The sequence below is a fragment of the Lonchura striata genome, chromosome 1 (genome assembly GCF_050655825.1).
Source record: "Lonchura striata isolate lonStrDom1 chromosome 1, ASM5065582v1, whole genome shotgun sequence".
NCBI classification, from domain to species: domain Eukaryota; kingdom Metazoa; phylum Chordata; class Aves; order Passeriformes; family Estrildidae; genus Lonchura; species Lonchura striata.
Genome location: NC_140703.1, coordinates 1,422,079 through 1,440,584, shown reverse-complemented (window position 1 = coordinate 1,440,584; position 18,506 = coordinate 1,422,079). Strand labels below are relative to the sequence as shown.

The 18,506-nt window shown below is 37.5% G+C and overlaps 2 protein-coding genes across 8 annotated transcripts in view; one reads left to right on the top strand and one right to left on the bottom strand.

The window, feature by feature from the left end:
- Positions 1 to 18,506, top strand: part of CMSS1 (cms1 ribosomal small subunit homolog) — a 217,674-nt gene that overhangs the window by 11,253 nt on the left and 187,915 nt on the right. The window lies entirely within an intron of this gene.
- Positions 1 to 18,506, bottom strand: part of FILIP1L (filamin A interacting protein 1 like) — a 183,655-nt gene that overhangs the window by 8,660 nt on the left and 156,489 nt on the right. For 2 of the 3 annotated variants that reach the window (XM_021545501.4, XM_021545499.4), the window contains exon 7: positions 7,808 to 10,544. In XM_021545501.4, the coding sequence (XP_021401176.3) occupies positions 7,808 to 10,544 (2,737 nt within the window). Of the gene's footprint in view, positions 1 to 7,442; positions 10,545 to 18,506 lie in introns of those variants that run through there. The other variant, XM_021545503.4, reaches the window with a different exon arrangement.

Sequence of the window (18,506 nt, the reverse complement as noted above, 5' to 3'; positions counted from 1 at the left end):
AACAGCAATGACAACCCCAAAAGCATTAAACTGGCCACTTTTAAATTAGATTATGTGGTATGTCTGTCTGTAAGTATAATAGCACCATATTGGTTCAAGGCATTAGGCTTGGAAAATAGCAGTGCTTAGTTGGAGAAATGAACAGTTAAAGCTAATTCTCATAGCAAGCAATGATCTAAGAATCAAGAAGGCTGCATTTTGATTTCATTTTAAAATTAATTCCTGAAGCAGACATCAGTTGCCTGTAATAGGAAGTGGCAGAAGAAAGCTGGAGTGAGAACTCTACACAAAGACTAAGTTTGTCTCCTCTTAGCAAACAACAAGTGCTTCAGTGAAGGGGACAAACACTGGCACAGGTAGCAACTGAGAAATTTTCACCCATTAATGTGAAAATGGCCCCTCTAATTTCAAGAAGACAATGAAGAAAGCATGCTCTGAAATATTAGGATGTATATTCCATACCCACCTTTTTTTCTCCCTTATTGGGAACAGAGGCAGCTTATTTATATGGGCCAGCTTTTAACACAATGCAATGTTTGCTTTAGGGAGTAGGCTAAGGCAAGTGTGTGTGTGAGTGTTAAGGAGAGAAAATATTTCTGTTTCTGTGCTGTTGAAGTAGTTCTCTTGCTTTTGGTCCTATGCCTTCCCTTTTCCTTCTGAAAGTATGACATGTGCTTTGCTTCCTGTTTGAACTTATATTCATTTAAATGGGAGGAGTGTGTAGTATTTACGCTGTAAGTTTTCTTATTTGATTTCTTATGTCATTATAGCACTTGATCTAGGAGAAATAACTTTAGAATAAGGCTCTTTCTCCCTGCTTAAATTTTTAGTTAAGAAATTTGAGTAAGAGTATCACTTGCAGCTTTAGTGAAAGTGTCCAGGGGATGGTGCTGAAGATCCTTTACTCAGGAGTCCGTGTCTGTATGTGCACAAGCATGCCTCTTGCCAGACTTAAGTTTGTTCCTGGATGAGTGAATGCAGTCAGAATGAAAGCCAGGTCTGCAAGCGAGAACGAGTTAAGATTTAGTGATAAACTTGAGTATTCCCTTTGGCCTCCAAGCCAGACAGCTTTGGCTGAAATTTCTGGTTAGGCATCCTCAACTGCACAAAGCATTTAGATACTTCCTTTTCTTCACTTTTCTTTCACTAGATCCTGGCACTTGTTTTCTAGGAATCCGAAGGGAGCAGTCTCGGTTGCTCTGAATCCCCTTTCCTGCAGCAGCCCTGTGTGACTGTGCCGAGAGGTGTGAGCAGGAGCAGTGTAATTAATGCTCATTTTCACTGACTCGGGCAGGACCTGAGCCGGGCTGGCGTCTGCCTTGCCTCGCTGCATTGTAAACAGCTCGGCAGAGGGAAGAGGACTCCACAGTAATCTACAGTCCTAGTACTTCAGCAATTTGGGTTGTTTAATCTGGAGAAAACAAACTGAGAAGGGATGTGGTAATTGTCTTCTAATATGTGTTGCAGAGAAAAAAATTTTCCAAGTTCAGTGGGGGGAAAGGAAAGAGAATACTGGAGTACAATTTCAGCAACGTAGATTTCGTTCAGAAATTAGCAAGATTCTTAATGACGAGAGTCTTTCAGCCCTGTTCCAGATTCCCAGGTGACTGTAAAGTTGGCATTGCAGAAGTTTTTTAGAACTATATGAAGTAGGTTTTTATTTGGAAGGTTTCAAGTCAAGTTATAGTGAGGAAATAGGTTCAAAAATGTCCTGGCATTCCTTTTAAGCTCTATTTTATGTGTATTTTGCTCTTCTGCTGGATGCAGGGATGGGTAAGGTTATGTTGGGGGCAAACTCCAGTAGGAGAAGGTTACCTGGGGCTGGGTGATCAGCATCGTCCTGCAGCTGGAATGAACAAGTGTTTGTTGTTAATCTTCCCTTTGCCCCTTGAAAGTGCAGGGGGTCTCGGGCACCTTGTGGGGCACTTGGGGGTCCCTAGGAACAGAAGCGTGGCCTCTGTGGGATGCTGCACACGCTGCAGTAGCAGCTGTGTCTGCACAGGGGCTGCTGGCAGTTCTGCAGGCGCTTTGGTGTCAGTGCTGCTGCAGGGAATGCAGCGTGGCCGAGACCAGCGCTCCCCTGCCTTAAAGCTGCTCTGCCCTTTGTTGAGAAAGGTTCTTGGCAGTGGAGGGCCATTCACTACTGACTGGGGGCACGTAGGGATATTTGTCTTTGGGTATTTTCAAGGCACTTTTAAAAGGTGCTTGAAACTGCGCTTACACACACACACAGACACCTTTTAACATGAAAATGTCCTCATTATCAATATTGTCAGTTCAAAAGCTTTGAGTATGTTTCCCCCATCTTAGCAAATTTTTATGGTGAAAAGGTTTACAGAGATTCTGCATAGAGAAGGAAAAATGCCCTCTTGCTTTTACCATTATGGTTTTTTTCTGTCTGTGAGTAGGCTGTTTTTCTCTTGGAAGGCCACACTAAAACGTGTGTTAATCAGAGTCCTATTGTCAGTATATATATGTATATATATATATGCATATACATACATATATATATCCCCCTAATATATATAAAATGCTACTTAAAGACTCTCTACCTTTTATTTAGCTAATATTGATGTTTCTTCAGGACAAAACATGACCTATATTGGCTTGAGATAATCAAGGATAAGAAAATGTGGGTACTAATCACATTTGAAGCTGCCTTGCTCAGATTTTGCACAAGTAAATTAACTCCTCTCTCAGGAGAGATACAGAAGTATTTTAATGGTACTGCTGAATGTTTCTTGTATAGTTGAAGTGCTTTGTGATGCATTTGTGTGCTATATTGAATCTGTGCAGACAATGGTGATGGCTCCAGGACTTTGGTAACGATTGCACTACAAAAGGCTCCTTTTTCCTTTTTGCTTGCCCATTCAGTTATGCTGATGTAGCTCTTTATAAAGCTGTGCTGTGAAATGGGTCCTGTTTAGTTGAGGTTGTTTAAGGTTTGTTTTGTTTTGTTTAATGAGGATTTGTGGCATATACCTTTTTGTTTGCGGTTTTGCTTTTGTGTTTTTAAATCTAGGTTAGTTTCTTGACCTGGTTCACAGTGCTGCCTTCTGAAAGTGGTGACAGCGCAACTGAAAGTATTTTGGAATTTGGGTTGTAGGGGCAAAAAAGGGGAGGGAGCTTCTTTGGCCCATCCCCGTTTGAAGACCCTGTGATGTCAGACCACTGCATGGCAAATGAATTGATTGAAAGAAGTATTTTAAATGTATTAAAAATGTAAAAGTATTTTAAAGTAAAAATATTTTTAAAGTATTTTCAGTTGTACTCAAAACGTGTTTCTCAAGAATGCTTTGCTTTGTGGTCAGGAGAGAATCATATTCAGTTGGCAGCTCTGCTCTATGAGGCTTTCTGAGTGCCCACAGCATGGTGGGTCATTGGATAATGTGCTAGCTACAGCACAGAGAGAATTCAGCTTCATCTTGGGGCCACTGGCTGCAGATCTGTGAAAACACTTCATGCTGCTTACATTTTTATGGTTTGTCTTTTTTTGAGCAATTTCTCACTTAAAATACTCAGTGTTAATTTTAAAACATTTTTATACACCCACTTGTGCTGTATTTGAACCGTAAGATCTTTTTCTCTTCTGTTTCTTGGTAACGTAATGTTTTGGTAGTCTTTCTTTAAGCCTGGAGATTAGACAGTTGTCAGTTTTTGTTTTGCCTGTCTCAATATCTGTTTCCTAGGGACAAAGTCATCCTGCAGATGGTTACTCCATTTCCATCATCTAACCCTGCAGCATCCATTGAATCTTACTCAGAAATAGAGCTGTGCAATTCTGTTTCTGATTATTTTTCCCCCAGTGTGGGGAGCACGCCTTCCTACTCCTTGCATGACATGCTTACATACAGATCTTTTTCCTATTACAGCCTCACATACTGTCCCCAGACACCATATTGGCTACGGTGCTTTGGATCAGGAAGATTAGCAGTCTGCTCCTGTAATTTCTGTCAGTTCTTTTTCTTAATTAGTGGCTTGAAGAAAGTCTTTAAATAACTTGAAATACTACTTCACAGTTGATGGATGGGTGCTTTGGTCTCAGATTACCATTCTCGATTGGTATTCTCTGCTTTTCCTCCTTTTCCCTCCCTCCCCTCATCCATCCTCCCTGTAAGGACAAAAATTGCAAGTATTTATTCTGAGAAATTTAATCACATAAAAAGAATGGCATAAAATGCTGAGCACCAAAGTGTTGGTGCTGCCTTTGCTTGTGTCCATTTGATCATTCACTGAAATAAACCCAAAAAGGTGAAAGAAAGTGGGCTAGTGACTGCTGTCATTTTTTAATCAGTTAATTCTCCCTTTCTTTTGCTGGGAACAAAAAATAAAGGAGAAAGGGTAGATTTTTAGACCTTAGAGATGCTTGCCAAGAGTTTTGGGAAAGAGAAGGATTGATGTTATGATCTGCTGAAAACTGTTTTTATGCTTTCTTTCAGTTTAATACCTCTGATATATGCTTCTTATTATATGACCTTATTTCCCTGTAATATTTCAATGAACCATTAAATACCTGTCAGGCTTTTGAGCAACTGCTGAAAGCAAAAGTGTCTCAGCCTCCAAATTAACAGCAATACTTACCACTTACAGAGTAGTTGAAATCCTAGAAAAGCTGCCTTACTTGTCGAATTTTAATATGATTGTGCTTGATGTTTTTGTTTTAGACTGTTTGAATCAATGTGCAGATAATTTATTCAAATTTTCTTCTTGCTCTGCTGTTTTCTTATTGTCTGCCAAGGAAGCAGGTGGCTATTCCCACTCAGCAAAATGGAAATACTTTGAAATATGGAGTGATGATTTGAACAACTCAAGATTAATTTGTAAATCAATAATTTTACTCCTTAAGCTATGCTTTCTGTTTGCTATTTTATGATAAAATTACAGCTAAATTCTTTCTGTTTAAACAATTAAGTTTCAGCTCTCAGCTGGATACATCCAGGTGCTTATTTTCTCTGCTTTGAAATTGATCTTGGGAATTCAAACTGAACAAACCTGTTTCATTGTGCAAATCTTATTTTCAGGCAAAAATAATTATTTGATATATTTATCTCTTGGAAAGACTGACAAAAATTTTGCTGTGAAGTCAGTTAAATCTACACAGAGGTTATTTCATAAGTAGGGGAATGTAAGCATCCCTTAATCAAGGTGTGTTTTCAGGAAATGTAGCAATTTCATTTCCAGGCAGTGCTGATGCTTCTTACTTAGGAGTTAATGGGCATAAGTGGCTGCTTCCTTTGTCTTTTGTTAATTAGACAGTTACTGATAAATCACTATGACAATCATTATGTTGTAGGACAGGGACAAAAGTACTGTCCTGTTAAATAATTATAAATGGTGTGAACTTTCATCTGGGTTTTGTATTCAGATCTAGCTTTAAAGACTGAACTTCCTTATTCATAATAGCTTGGTAATTGTCCAAGGACTCTGTGTGCTTATTGCTATGCCCTTATTTGTACTTTTCTTTTATAAGATATTCTAATAGATGTCCAGGTGGTCAATGATCAACACATTTCTGTGTATTTTTGAAGGTAGATCTGAAATTTTTTTTCCTCCAGGTTTTTTAGGTCTAACTGAAGAAAATTGTCTCTGGAGGACAAGCATTAGTACTTGAATTTTTGGAGAATTTGGTGTCTGTTAGTATGCTGGCAAGTGGCTACTTTGGACGCAGTTACTCAGTGCCATGCTTGTAATGTGTTCCTGCAGAGATCTTGGGTATAGATCAGCAGGATATGCAGTATCCTAAAGAACAGAAGTGCAGCAAATGTATTTGGGAGGTACTGATTTTTGGGCTCTTAACTGAGCCCTGCAGTTGAGAATGTGCAGCCTGAATGTAATTAGGTAACTTGTTCGTATAGTTAACATGCTCTAAAAATGTTATGATTTTACTTTGCCTGAGTTCTGGCTGCTGTCTTCATCAGCAACTTTTGCTGAGGTAGATGCGAGTCAAAGTTTGCTTTGCAGAACAAGACTGTGTACTCCTTCTGACCCAGGTCTTGGTCAGAACTCACTTGGGCAGCCATGGAGATTGTGAGACAAAAAAAGAAAGAAGGACCAGGTTATATAAGCTGGGGCTGTGCAGGTCCACACACAATTTGTCTTTTTGAAATTGCCATTGTTGAGCTGTAATACATATATTATTATCCATTTCTATCACATATCTTATATAACTCAGTATTTTTTTTTTCTTCCCACTGTTTACTGAAAAAAAGGTGTATATGGGCAGTGGACTTTGCTTTTCAATAGAAACTGTTCTAAAAGCAGTTATTATCTACAGTTATAAACATCTAATTTCTGTCAATCAAAAGGACTTAAAATGATAAAGTCCCCTTGTTATGTGAGATCATGGGCCAAAGTTCTTTGCTGAATCCGTTGCTAAGTTATACTGCAGAAACAGTTTTTTCCTCTGGGGAATATAGGCAGAATAAAGATATGGTTTTAGTGAATAGGGACTTTCTGCTTACTTGCAAACTTCCTTGTTGATAAGGAGGATGCAGTTTTTAATTTTTTAAAAAATAATACATACTACCACCTGAAAGCATCAAATTTATGGGCATTTAACTTTTTAGAATAAGAACAGTTGTTACAATTCAGATTTGGAGTGTACAGCTTTTGTGAAAAAGAGGAGTTTGAAAGTGCATTCCAGATCTTCTGGACTGATTTACTTTGTATGTGAAGCTGCTCCACCACCAGCAATATTTCATGTGACATTAAAATTGACTGTTTGGCACATTACATTTCTGTGCTTTTCCTAGGCACAAACGCTGTAATTGTCACTGAAATTCCTTAACCTGCTTTGTCCATTCTGTGTGGCACTCCTATTTGTCCCAGACCCAGAGGCCTGCATGTTTGCAGACCTGATCTGGTATTGCATCTTAGTGCTCCTACCAAGCTTTCTTTGTCTTATGAAGTGAAAAACATGAAGGTATGCCATAGTTCGGTAATCTTGTTTCTTCTTCAGTGTACTTGTGTGATGTATACTGTTTGTCAGATTTTGTGGCTAGGACTTAGATGAAATTTGAATATTGTGTGTAAATCTATTCTCCTGAGTTATTGTTTAGAAATAGAAATGTTGCTGTTTCTTGTTTTACAGCATACCTAAATGATTGCAGTTTTTCTGTTATATTGGAAAAAAAACCTTGTTTGGAGATAATGACTTCGTGATACAAGCTTCTGAACTCGGTTCACTTACAAGCGAAGTTTGCGGGGAGATTTGAAAAGAGTTTTAACCAAACACTATTATACAATACATAATATTTTGTGTGTGATGTAGTGATAATTACCTGAAATGAGAGGACTAGAAGAAATTGGGAAATAGCAGGGAAGATAATGAAACAAGTCTTATCTGAAGATAGCAGGCAGTATTAAGACTTAATTCAAATTCTACCATACATGCAGAAAAAATACAAACCACACATAACAAACAAAAAATATTCAGCAAGCAATGATGAAAATAATCAATTATTTACTGTTCTTTTGTAATGTTAAAATATTTTACCAAGGCAAGTTGCAGTCAAAAGTAATGTGAGTTATTTTGAAAATGGCAATACATAAAGATGCATTTATACAAGTGCAAGACTAAATATTTTACATAACTGTATTTCAATGAGAAGATATACAGTAAGTGCACACTTGATAACACTAAGCAGGCAAAACTTAACGTTAGTTCCATATACTGTTGTATAGTTCATGCACAGATCTTTCCCAAAGTAAAGAGGCTGTTCCAAATAATTCTTGCTGGGATGAAAAACAGGATGGGTTGCTGGTAAGGGTGTCAGCATGGATGGGGTCAGTTATAGACATTACTTACTGTAATTTGTGATTGCCGTGGAAGAGGAGTGGCTGTTGGTGTGATAGTAATACTGCTGGTGATTTTATTGGTAGGCTTAGTGGGTAGGCCATTAGCTAGTGCTGGAGTTCTGTTGTCTTGCACTGCATTGCAAGGGCTGATGGGCTTGGAAGTGGTGAGAGCTTGGACATAAGGACTTCCTAAATGAATGTGGATTTTGTTATCCTCAGTAGTTATTACACTTGATCCTGTACTGTTGGATCTCTGAAACTGCCACGATGACTGCCTGTCTGGGGATACTCTAAAGACAGCGTGCTTGGCTCCCATTTCCAAAGGCTCCGAGGAGAGGGTTTGTTCCTGAGAACTTGAGCTGGGCAAAGCCAAAGGGGACATTGTTCTTTCAGGAGTTAAAGAACCACACGATTCAGGAGTTTGAGATCTTGCAAAAGTAGTAGTCATAGTAATAGGTGAAATTACATGCTCTGGGGTCACGTAACCTTCTCCTGCTTTTGATTTTATGGGTGTTAAGGAGGCGTTTTGAATAATGGTTATTCTTTGCTTTGGAGTGCCACAGTTGGGTATAACTGCTGTGCTTGTGTAGGAGTGAGGGCTTTCAGTGGTAGGACTGGTTATTTCAAGGGTTGCTGTGTTCTGTCCATGGTCTGGAGTGACTTTTATGTGAAGGGGTTGGCCAGGTGTATGGCTTAGCACTAGATCTCCAGTCTGTGCACAGTTTCCATTTTGCTTTGTGTGTATCTTTCCATTTTGAGGGTGGCTCTCTTTGGACTTCATCCAAGGGATCCATAATTTTTTGTTTGCAGCATTTGCGGTGGATGAGTTGCTTTTGAAAGACACTGTTTGTTCCTCCTCATTACTGCTGTCTTCATAGAGCTGCCCATTTGTGACCATATGCTCTAAAGGCATGAGGGTTTTGTAATCAGGTGGTTCATTGTCTGCTGAATCAGTTTGGATTTCTTTAGAAAAAACTTGCACATCTGGAATTTTCTTTCCATTGAGACCAGGCCTGGTGTTCTTGCTGAAGGATCTGTACTTCTCCAGTTCTTTAGTGAGGTTTTCCATTTCTCTTGCTAACTCCCTGTTTTTGTTTTCTTGCTGGAGGAGTTTATTCTGTAAGACTGTGTGATCACCTCGCAGGTGACAGATTAGGTCTTCTGCTGCCACGTATTCATGAACTTTCTCTTTCAGTGCATCTACTTCTCTGGAAAGGTGACTCGATTTAGCTTCCTCTTCTTTGAGTTTCTTAAAAAGGCGCTCCTGACTGGACTCTGCCTTTTCCGTTAATTTATACCTGGCCAATTCCATTTTCACAGCCTCCAACTCCTCTGAGAGGAGCTTGGCTCTGTCCTGTTCACTGACATATTTTCGTTCTAGAGACTCAAATTCATCTTCAGTTTTCATAAGATCATCTTCTACTGACTTCATTTCATTGAGCTTCTGCTTAAGCCTCTCAACTTCTTGAGAAAGCTCTTTGATTATGTTGTTTTCCTGCTGCAGGGAGGTGCTAGATCTAGTATTCTCCTTACGTTTACTTTTAAGAAACTCTTTTTCAACATCTTCCAGAGACTGAAGTCTTTTACTTAGAATATTCACTTTGGAAACAAGATCACTTCCTTTCTCCTCCTCTGCTTTGAGTTTGTTTTTCAGTTCATCTCTTTCTTTTGTAACACTGGACATTTTTTCCTCTGCATCAGATTTTGATTTCAGTGCCTTTTTACTTTCCTCCATCAGCTTTTCTGTAACTGACATCACTTTATTTTGTTCCACCTGAAGCTGAGAAGTTGCAGCTTGCAGCTTTTCTTCTGTTTGCTTTATTTTTTCACCCATAGTTTTTCTTTCATCCACAAGCATCACTGTTAAACTCTTCAGCTTTGTTAAATCTTCTTTAAGTGTAAACTCAGTTTTTTCTAACTTGCTTTCAATTGCTTCAAGCTCGCCAACTCTAGCTTTTAAACCATCAAGCTCATGGGACAACTGCTTTGTTAAATTTTTTTCTCTTTCTAGGCTGCATTTCAGGGAGTAACATTCCTGTTTACTCTTGTTGAAAGCATCTTCTAGTTTCTCCAGCTCCATAATTCTTTTATTAAGTTTATCTACTTCCCCTTTAAGGTTCTTGCTCTGTGATGCTTCTTTTTCTAACTTTCTATTAAGTTCTCTGCACTGGTCTTCCATTTTTGTGAGCTCTTCATCTTTTCCTTCCATCTCCAGCAGTCTTTTCCGTAGCTCTTCTACTTCAGTCATAAGTGCAGCGTTCCCACACTCCCCCTTATTTATCTTATCCCTTAGGTCTTGCAGTTCTTCTTCTGCCTTTCGCAAAGATTTGTTGGTCTCTTCCAGCTCATCGATTTGCCGGCTCAGAGACGTTAATTTGAGCCGGAGCTGGCGGTTCTGACTGTCTTCATTGGTTAGTTTGGCCATCATTTCTTCTTGGTCTTGGGAAATCTTACTGCTCTGGGAGTGAACTTCAGCCTCCAGCCTGCTGGATTTCTGTTTCTCTTCTTGAATTTTTGCTTCAGCAAAAGTCAGCTTTTCGTGTGCTTGTTCTGTAGAAGTGGTTAATTCTTGAATTTTTTTACTTTGTTGATTCAACTGCTCAGTGAGTCTTTGCTGTTCATCCACCACCATTAAAGCAAAGGATTTCAGTTTAGTCAATTCTTCTTTCAGTTTAGATATTTTCTTGTTGTTTTCCTTTTCTTTTTTTGCCTGATATACTGTCTCTTGTTCAAGAAGCTTTTTCAGTCTGTGGGAGGAAATAATATTGTATTTTGAAGCCATTTTAGTGGGCATTTAAAAACACACTTGAAATATTACTATATTTCTGCCAAATGTCCATGAACATCCACTTGTAACTATAAGCAGACCTCTCCTTGAAGCATTATTTGGAAGTGCCCACTGGCCTTACTTCCAATTCAGAAGTTCTTTTGTAATGAACACTTCAGCATGATCAGACTCAGCAACTTCAGTTACTGTGCATCTTTAATTACATTTTCAAATTTCAACAGGGATCAGTGCAACAAAACTATTTTGTTATTCTGCACTGGAACTGCACTTCTCTCAGCTGTTTGCTGAGGCCGGGTATGCGCGTGCAAGTTTTTTTTTTTTTGTTTTTTGTGTGTGTTGTGCTTTTTTTTTAAAGAAATGTTATTATTATAATGCTTAAGAAGTTAGGTCAGTGCAGCCCTCAAGGGCAGATATAATTTACAGCATCATAAAACTCCTAGCTTTGTTACTTAAAAACCATCCTAATATTTAACAATTAAACCTTAAGGACATTTTTGAGTATTTGAAGGAAATGTAGCCACATTGGGCAGTTAGGCTGCCTAATGTGAATTCCTAAGCAGCACAGCAGAGCAAAATGAGGTAAGTGTCCTTAATGAAAGTGCAGGCTTGTGACTTCGTATCAAACACACACACACACACACACAAATGCAGTCAGCAGATAAACAGGCATTCAGTTGTGCCTTTTGAACTTAACAAAGCCCAAATGTCTTAATGTGTGTTAGGCCTGGATTTGCAGATATGCCTCAGTGCATCCCTGCTTTTACATGATTCTTGAAGGTTTTCATGATGATTTTCCAAAACTAGTTCTACAAGTTTATGTTAATACTCAGTCTTTTTGGGAATGCAACATACTTAATTAGCAAGAGACTTGGGATAACATGCATTTGTTTATGTAAGATCCTAAGAAACCTCCAAATACCTCAACTTCTTAGGTTCTTTTGTGGATGTTGCTTTGTCAAAGAGATGCTTGTGGAGTTAATCTAAAGTATGATTAGGTTTGGCCAGAACATATGTTTCCTTCCAATTACATTTTTCCTACAGTTAAGATAAATATATTCTGGTATTAAACAAGAATCTGAAAAGCCTAGGTTGAAGTCACAAAGAATTAGAATTTGTATGTCATTCATAAGAATGGTACAGACTCAAGTTGGATAGATCCTGTTATCCAAACTGTACTTGTACAAAATTACTTTTTAGGCACCCATGTAACTTTATTCCCCCCCACCTCTGAAATATGATGACAGCTGTCTAGAAGCTGCTGCTGAGACATAGGATTCCTGTTCCACACTTGTCTGGGGTCACTCTTGTGATGTCCACGTCCAAGTGATGAGCCTTTACAGCTTCCCACTGACAAGGTCCTGTCTCAGCCTCCCCTTTAGTTCAGGAAGAGCTTAGATAAGAGTCTCCTTTGCACAGCTTTAATGAGCTGTTGACTGACTGAAGGCATCTATTCCTGGGCAGTAGGCTGCCTCAGCAGCATCCCCTCTGGAAGCAATGTAATTTTCCTGCACAGAGAGGAAGCCCTCATCATTGTACTAGTGTCCACTGGATTTGTCTGATGGTGGTGATGTTATATAGAAATCCCTAACAATAAAATTTCTTATAACATCTTCATAGTCCCTACTGTTTCTACTCTAGTGCCTAAGTTGCACTATGTTGAAATGCTTTGTATGCAAAATTAACAGAATGGGAAATAGCCATAAATATAAAAGACTTGAAGCAGTCACAAATTCTGTACAACAGTCAATTAACATAATAGGGGAAACAGATATGAAAATGTATAAATGGAGAGGGAGAGCTTTGTGAAATGAGTTTGAAGGAATGCTGCTGGTTGACAGAACAACTAATGGGGGGAGGACTGTACATCTCAAAGGCAGCTTTTCACTGTGTCCATGGTACATAAACTTCTGTCCCCTCTTCAGTGCTACTTTCAGTTCTAATTCTTTTCAGTGTAAAAATCTTTTTTCCCTCCCCACCCTTGTCTCTGAATGCTTTAGTAGTGAAGTTCAATTGATGATTTACCGTTGCCATAGCTATAAAACCATAACAGAAGCACAACTAACAATTTCATTTGGAATGAACTCAGATTTTGTGTGTGCATGAAGTTAAGACATACTAATATGGTTACTTGGACTTACTAGCACTTGATTTATTGCTTGCTTCACTGTAATTTATTTTTTAAGGCAGATTTAGCTGTGGTCATTAATACCTTTGGTAATCGGTGCTTTTACCCAACACTTCCATATTAACTAGTTGATGTCTTTCTGGCCAAGTGAAAGTCTTAATGATCCAGGAAGTCATGCCTCTTACACTGTTTTGGAAAGAAGCTCTTATGCCAAATAGTAACAAACAATTGTAATTTACATAGAGATGCTGTCTAAATTTTTTTTATGATTCAAGTAGATGATTGAGCATAAATAATGAATAAAATGAGTTGACAATCAAGTCAAGTCTGATGAAGTCTGTGTTGCCTGGGCTTTTTGAACAGAAGTCCCTTTATTTCTTGTTACCTGGATTGTTGTGTAAAGATTTTCAAGAGAGTCTGTTTCTTTCATCATGCCTAAAGACTTTGGGTATTTAAAAATTATTCCTTCATTCAAAAGACAAAGTGCAGTTTTAACATTCAAACAGACTCACAAGCAAATATTTGTAATAACTGAGATACGTTTCATTTTTAAAAAAATACTACTATAAAATCACTTGATTGAAGTTAAGAGTATAGCTCAGCAACTAGGAGTTAAATGATTTTAATGTGTTTCTAGAAAGAAAAAAGGAATGTATTAAGCATGGTATATTTTTTGATACTGTGTCATTAAGTTTTTTCACTTGCTTTTGATAACTGTTTGCTTAGTTATATATTCCTATACAGAAAATCCCACAACACTGCTGAATAGATAGTGATTTCTTGGATAAAGATTGATATTTTAAGAAGTTAACTGGAAGTCTGTTAATATTTGCAAAGAATTTTCCTTGGCTGCTGGGTTCCTGTTTCATGGTTCAGTAGGTCAGTGACTGTGTCTGCACATACGCACTTAGGAATGAAAGAGGACCCTAAAATGTTTGGGGGTTTTGGTGTTATTTGTTTGCTTGTGTTCTTAAATTAACTGCTTAATTTTGGTCAGGGCTTTTTTTTTTTTTTTGGAACCTGAGTTCTGTGGGTCAGTGCTTGGTCATGTATAGTATCTGAATTAAGAAGTCATGTGCTTAAAGAAGTGCTTTAACTGATAATAGTACTTAGTGACTTTGGTGATAGTGTAAAAATACTTTGTGTTAACTTCATCCAATATACTGTCTTCCTGAAGAACAGTATCCAGAGTATCTGAGAGAGCAATTTTACTGAAAATATGCAAAGGTCAAAAAAATTGGCTTAAATAAATAATAATTTTTAAAAAAGAACAGACACTCCCCTATCCAATAATTTTTTTAATAATTTTCTTTGCCAGCTAAATTTCATGATCATGTAATTTTGTAATGGGCAAAGGTAGGTATATAATTTAGATAAAGCTTTTACACAACTCTTAAGCAGTTGACTTCACAGGACTGCAACAACTGTTTCTGAATTGAGGCCAGCAAAAACAGACATTGAAAATTGTTTTTATGAACATGACTGATAGGTAGTTAAAGAGAGTCAGGGCAGTGTCTTATTACTTCAGAGCTTCTGTTATAAATTATTGCTTTATTGTGGCTTAATATTGTACTTATTTGCAATACCAGTTAACTGCTCCTTTATTTCCTGGAAGAAATTGTTTTTCTCAGCCCTCCTCTGTCCATTGTTGTTTCCCTCAGTATGCAGGCTACAGTTTATTGGTGTTAACACCATGCATTCAATTGTGTTGTCTTGTTTTCCTTCATTTTTTCAAGTGCATATAGTTTCAGCTACACTACATTATATTTGACAAGATAATGACTGTATTCTCTACAAGATGTGGAGAGTTCCATAACAGTTCACTGTCCTGGTGTCATGTCACAACATTTTGTTTTTAAGAGGGACTTTCCATTTTCCTGGGGTGGCATATATTACATGGAGATTTGTTTAATTTATGTTTTTACAGTATTCTAAGGGGATGACTTTTCCTTTGAGTTTAACAGAAACCAAAGAATGTATGGGAGGCTGAGATTGCAACACTTTTGTTTTAAATTTTTTTTTTTAGTTTGTTCTGGAATGAGTTGTTATTCTTTGAATAATAAGAATAAAATTTTTGACTTTTTTGTTTATTTAAGCAGTGTTGTAGTGGTAACTGTAGAAAAGGCTGTCTGTCTTCTGAGGATGCAAGTGAAATAGGTACTGGTTTGTAAACCTCAGCTTTTGTCTTTCCAGTGTTGTGGAGTTTTTAATGTACATATTGTCAATATCTGTATCAGACCATTCTTCAGAAATTATAGTGATTTTTAATTTCTGTGATTCTTTTTTTTTTAATCATAAAGATACATATTTTTTACTAGGTTATGCTCTTTACTCTTCTACAGATCAAAGACGTGGTTTATGAGAGGTTCTACAGGTTATTACACAAGGGAGACTTACTTCTAAAGTTTTTGGACATATGCTTGAATTTCCCCTGGTACAAAGCAAGTAAAAGCTTTAAGCTGAAAGCTCTTAAATGTGGATGAAGTCATGCCTTTTCCTCTGAGGCACTCTTCCCAGTTAGCAATAAGACATGGTCTGGCCTTTAATAAGAGAAGAAACATGCTTCATCATTTCTGGTATATTTTACACGTTGTTGTAATTTTTTGACACCAGTGCAGTTACATACGGATTTTTGTAAGAAAGCCAGTCTGTGCCTTCCACAGCTCATTGAAACAAAGTTTGTGTTTGTTAACATATTTCTGGTCTTGGGAGGGCTATGCCTTTTTTTGCTTTTGCTTTGCCTACAGTTCTGTTTATCGATGTGCAGTTGTTATGAAGACATGTTACAGCTTTTTTTATGGCTCTCTATTATCTTTATTAATGCTTCTTTTTCTCCTGTCATAAAGAAAGTCGAAAGCCTTTGAAATTACAGCAGCAACAACATACCATAGATGTTGTGTAATCTGCTGGCTTCATCTGAATCAGTCAGCACTTCCCAGCAGAATGTGAATACTTATTTTAAAATTTGTTTTCCATTACATTAATTTGCATCTGTAAATTTCAAAGAATTTGTTTATGCTAGGATACAAACCTTCAAAAAGGGTGTCTCAGCTGCAAGGGACTGTGTAAGGCAAATTTCCCAATAAGGAAATTTATTTTATGAAATGAGAAATTTTAATGAGGGGACTGTGAGTTCTTATTACTCCACAGAATATCACAAAGTAATTATTGTTTTATCTGATGCTTCAAATGTTGACTTGCTTTACAAGTCCTAATAAAAGTCATAGAAGATGAATGGTATTGCCAGTTCAGGGTTAACGGGCAAAATTTCGCACGGATAACCAGATGTATTTAGCTGTGATGCTGAGTAAACATATGTAGATAATGCTTAAAAAATTAATTATTCTGGAACACGATATTGTTTGTGACCATGATTTCACAACTACTAAGCTGCTGAATATTCTTACTGGTGACACAGGAGTATTTGCACTCATAATGTTGCAAAATCTGAGGTAAAATCAGTGACAGTAAATGGTATGAGAAACTTTAAACAAATTTATATTGGTTATTTTAAGATTTAAGATGAGATAAACTTCCAGTTCAAGTAATTTTACTTCAGCACTGCAATTCATTTTTGTTATATTATGAAACCTCAGTTTAAGAAAAAAAATTTTTATCTTGAATTACATTCTTTCCTTATCTAGATGTTCTTGGAAGTCACTTATCAAAACATCAGTCTTGTGTAGAAAGCATTAATGCTTTCTGTGGCAATAAGAATTTGAATGTCAGTGTGAAAATTATGAATTCTGATGTTCATTTATAATCTAATGGCAACCATCTGCAGTGTTTGAGATTATGATAGGGAGCTGGGAGTGAAGAATACACTGTCCTATTAAATTGTTGGCAGGTTTTTGGTTTGGTTTGTTTTTTGACTTGACTCCTTATCCTGAAAACATTTTAAATTAACACTAACCTGAGAAGACCATAACATTAATGGGCTTCACTTGAAGTTAGCCTTAAAAACTGGGTCCCAGCATTCAGCTTATTAGAAAATATGGCACAATGGACCGTGAGCTGGACTCTGATGTGGCACTGCTTTTGAGATGCACTCTGCTTTCTTCTTTCCTCTTTCTGGATTTAACAACTGTGTCAAGTATTCTTTGAAGTCATTATCCACTACTGTTGGCATTTCAATGCCATATGATTCTGCATGCAGCATGACTTAATCCTCTCCTGTTCTGACTCTAAATACCTCAATAAGGTAACCAGCTCACAGGAAGAGCACTTAGGTTTTGTTAGTTAATAATTCAGGATTTTTTTTTTTTATATTACCATAGTGCATATTTACCACCTTCCCCTTCCTCCCCCAACTCTCTCAATGTCTCCCACCATACTGCCTGTAAAGTCAAAAATAAAGCCAGTAATTTCAGATGCAACACCAGAATTTGGAACTCTTCAAATTTACGTCAGCCAGCAAATTATAGTTTTGCAGATGGAAAGCTTTGTGAAGGAAATGGAAAGATGAACCACAAGAGATGTGGTATAGGGGTCAAAGCAATAAGACTAAGGCAGAACTTTTCAGTTACTAATCCAGGTCCTGGTTCTGTCTTGTCTTCATCTTTAACAAGTGAAATTTTGTGCCTGATCCTCAGATTTATTAAAATGGATAAACACTGTTAACTTACAGTTAACAGATAACTTGTTCCTGTTACAGTTAACTTACTGTAACAGATGTTAAGAATTATTATTAATCTAAATAGGCTTTAGGTGCAGTAATTACACAAGACAACTACTGTTTTTCATAATTTGTGATTTTTAAACAATGGTGTCATTGAAATGTTTGCATTTGATATTTGATGTTATATGCTAACAAGTTAAATTGATGGGAGGAATTGTGTGTCTTTATGAACCTGAGATTTGTTTCAAGTGCATACTTTAAGCATTATTCCTGCTAGAATGTTATTGCTTGACCACCGTTACTGAGCTGTTTATAAAATCACCAGTGTGATAAAACACTGAATACTGCAGAGATAAACAGGTCAGGGCTTAATCCACCCTTACCCTGTGGGCAGGTGAACGGGTTTGCACTTTCTATTCAGTGTCAGTACTAGGAATGGATAATGTTGCAGCCTCCTGGTAGGATTTCCAGTGAAAACCTGTTCCAGGAGTTAACTCGGTGCCTGAAAACTGTTCCTTGGAGCCCTGCCTGTCTTCACCCCCACTCCCCATGGAGAGATCAGGCACAAACAAGAGAGTGCAGCTTGCCCAGGTTGTGGATACTTCTGGTGAGGCTGCTGCTAGACTGATGATCCCAGCCACGTGTGTGTGGTTTGAGTAAGGCAAATACTACTCCACTATCACTGCCATGCTGTGTTTACTGTTGCTGGAAGAGTAAAATTTGGAGGTGTGAGTTACTGTCTTGGCTATTTACTCTGCACCCTTCAGTTGATTGAGGAGTTTGCAGAAGTTCTGATTCTCTGAATCAGTCTGTTGCTTGAGCTCGCTGTAAGTTAGCAACCCTTAAGTCATATATTTACGCTTCAATTTAATGATACTGTTTTATATTCAGAGAACAGTCTGAGTTTTCTTTAAGCAATTTCTGTAGATAAATCCTGTGATTTTTTTTTTTTTGTATTCTGTATGTAACATATCATAGTGTGTAGGTTCAAAGTGGACTGTTTTTAAGGGGGGCACAAATGGGAAAATAGTTGCTGTTCTGCTGTTCATGCACCTGAGGCAGTGCTGGTGTTCCTGTCTTGACCAGAATTGGGCATAATTGTGCAAGGATCTAATTTATACAAACTTTTTTTAACTTCAATTAGTTAATATTTTTGGTATGACAGAAAATGGCACTCA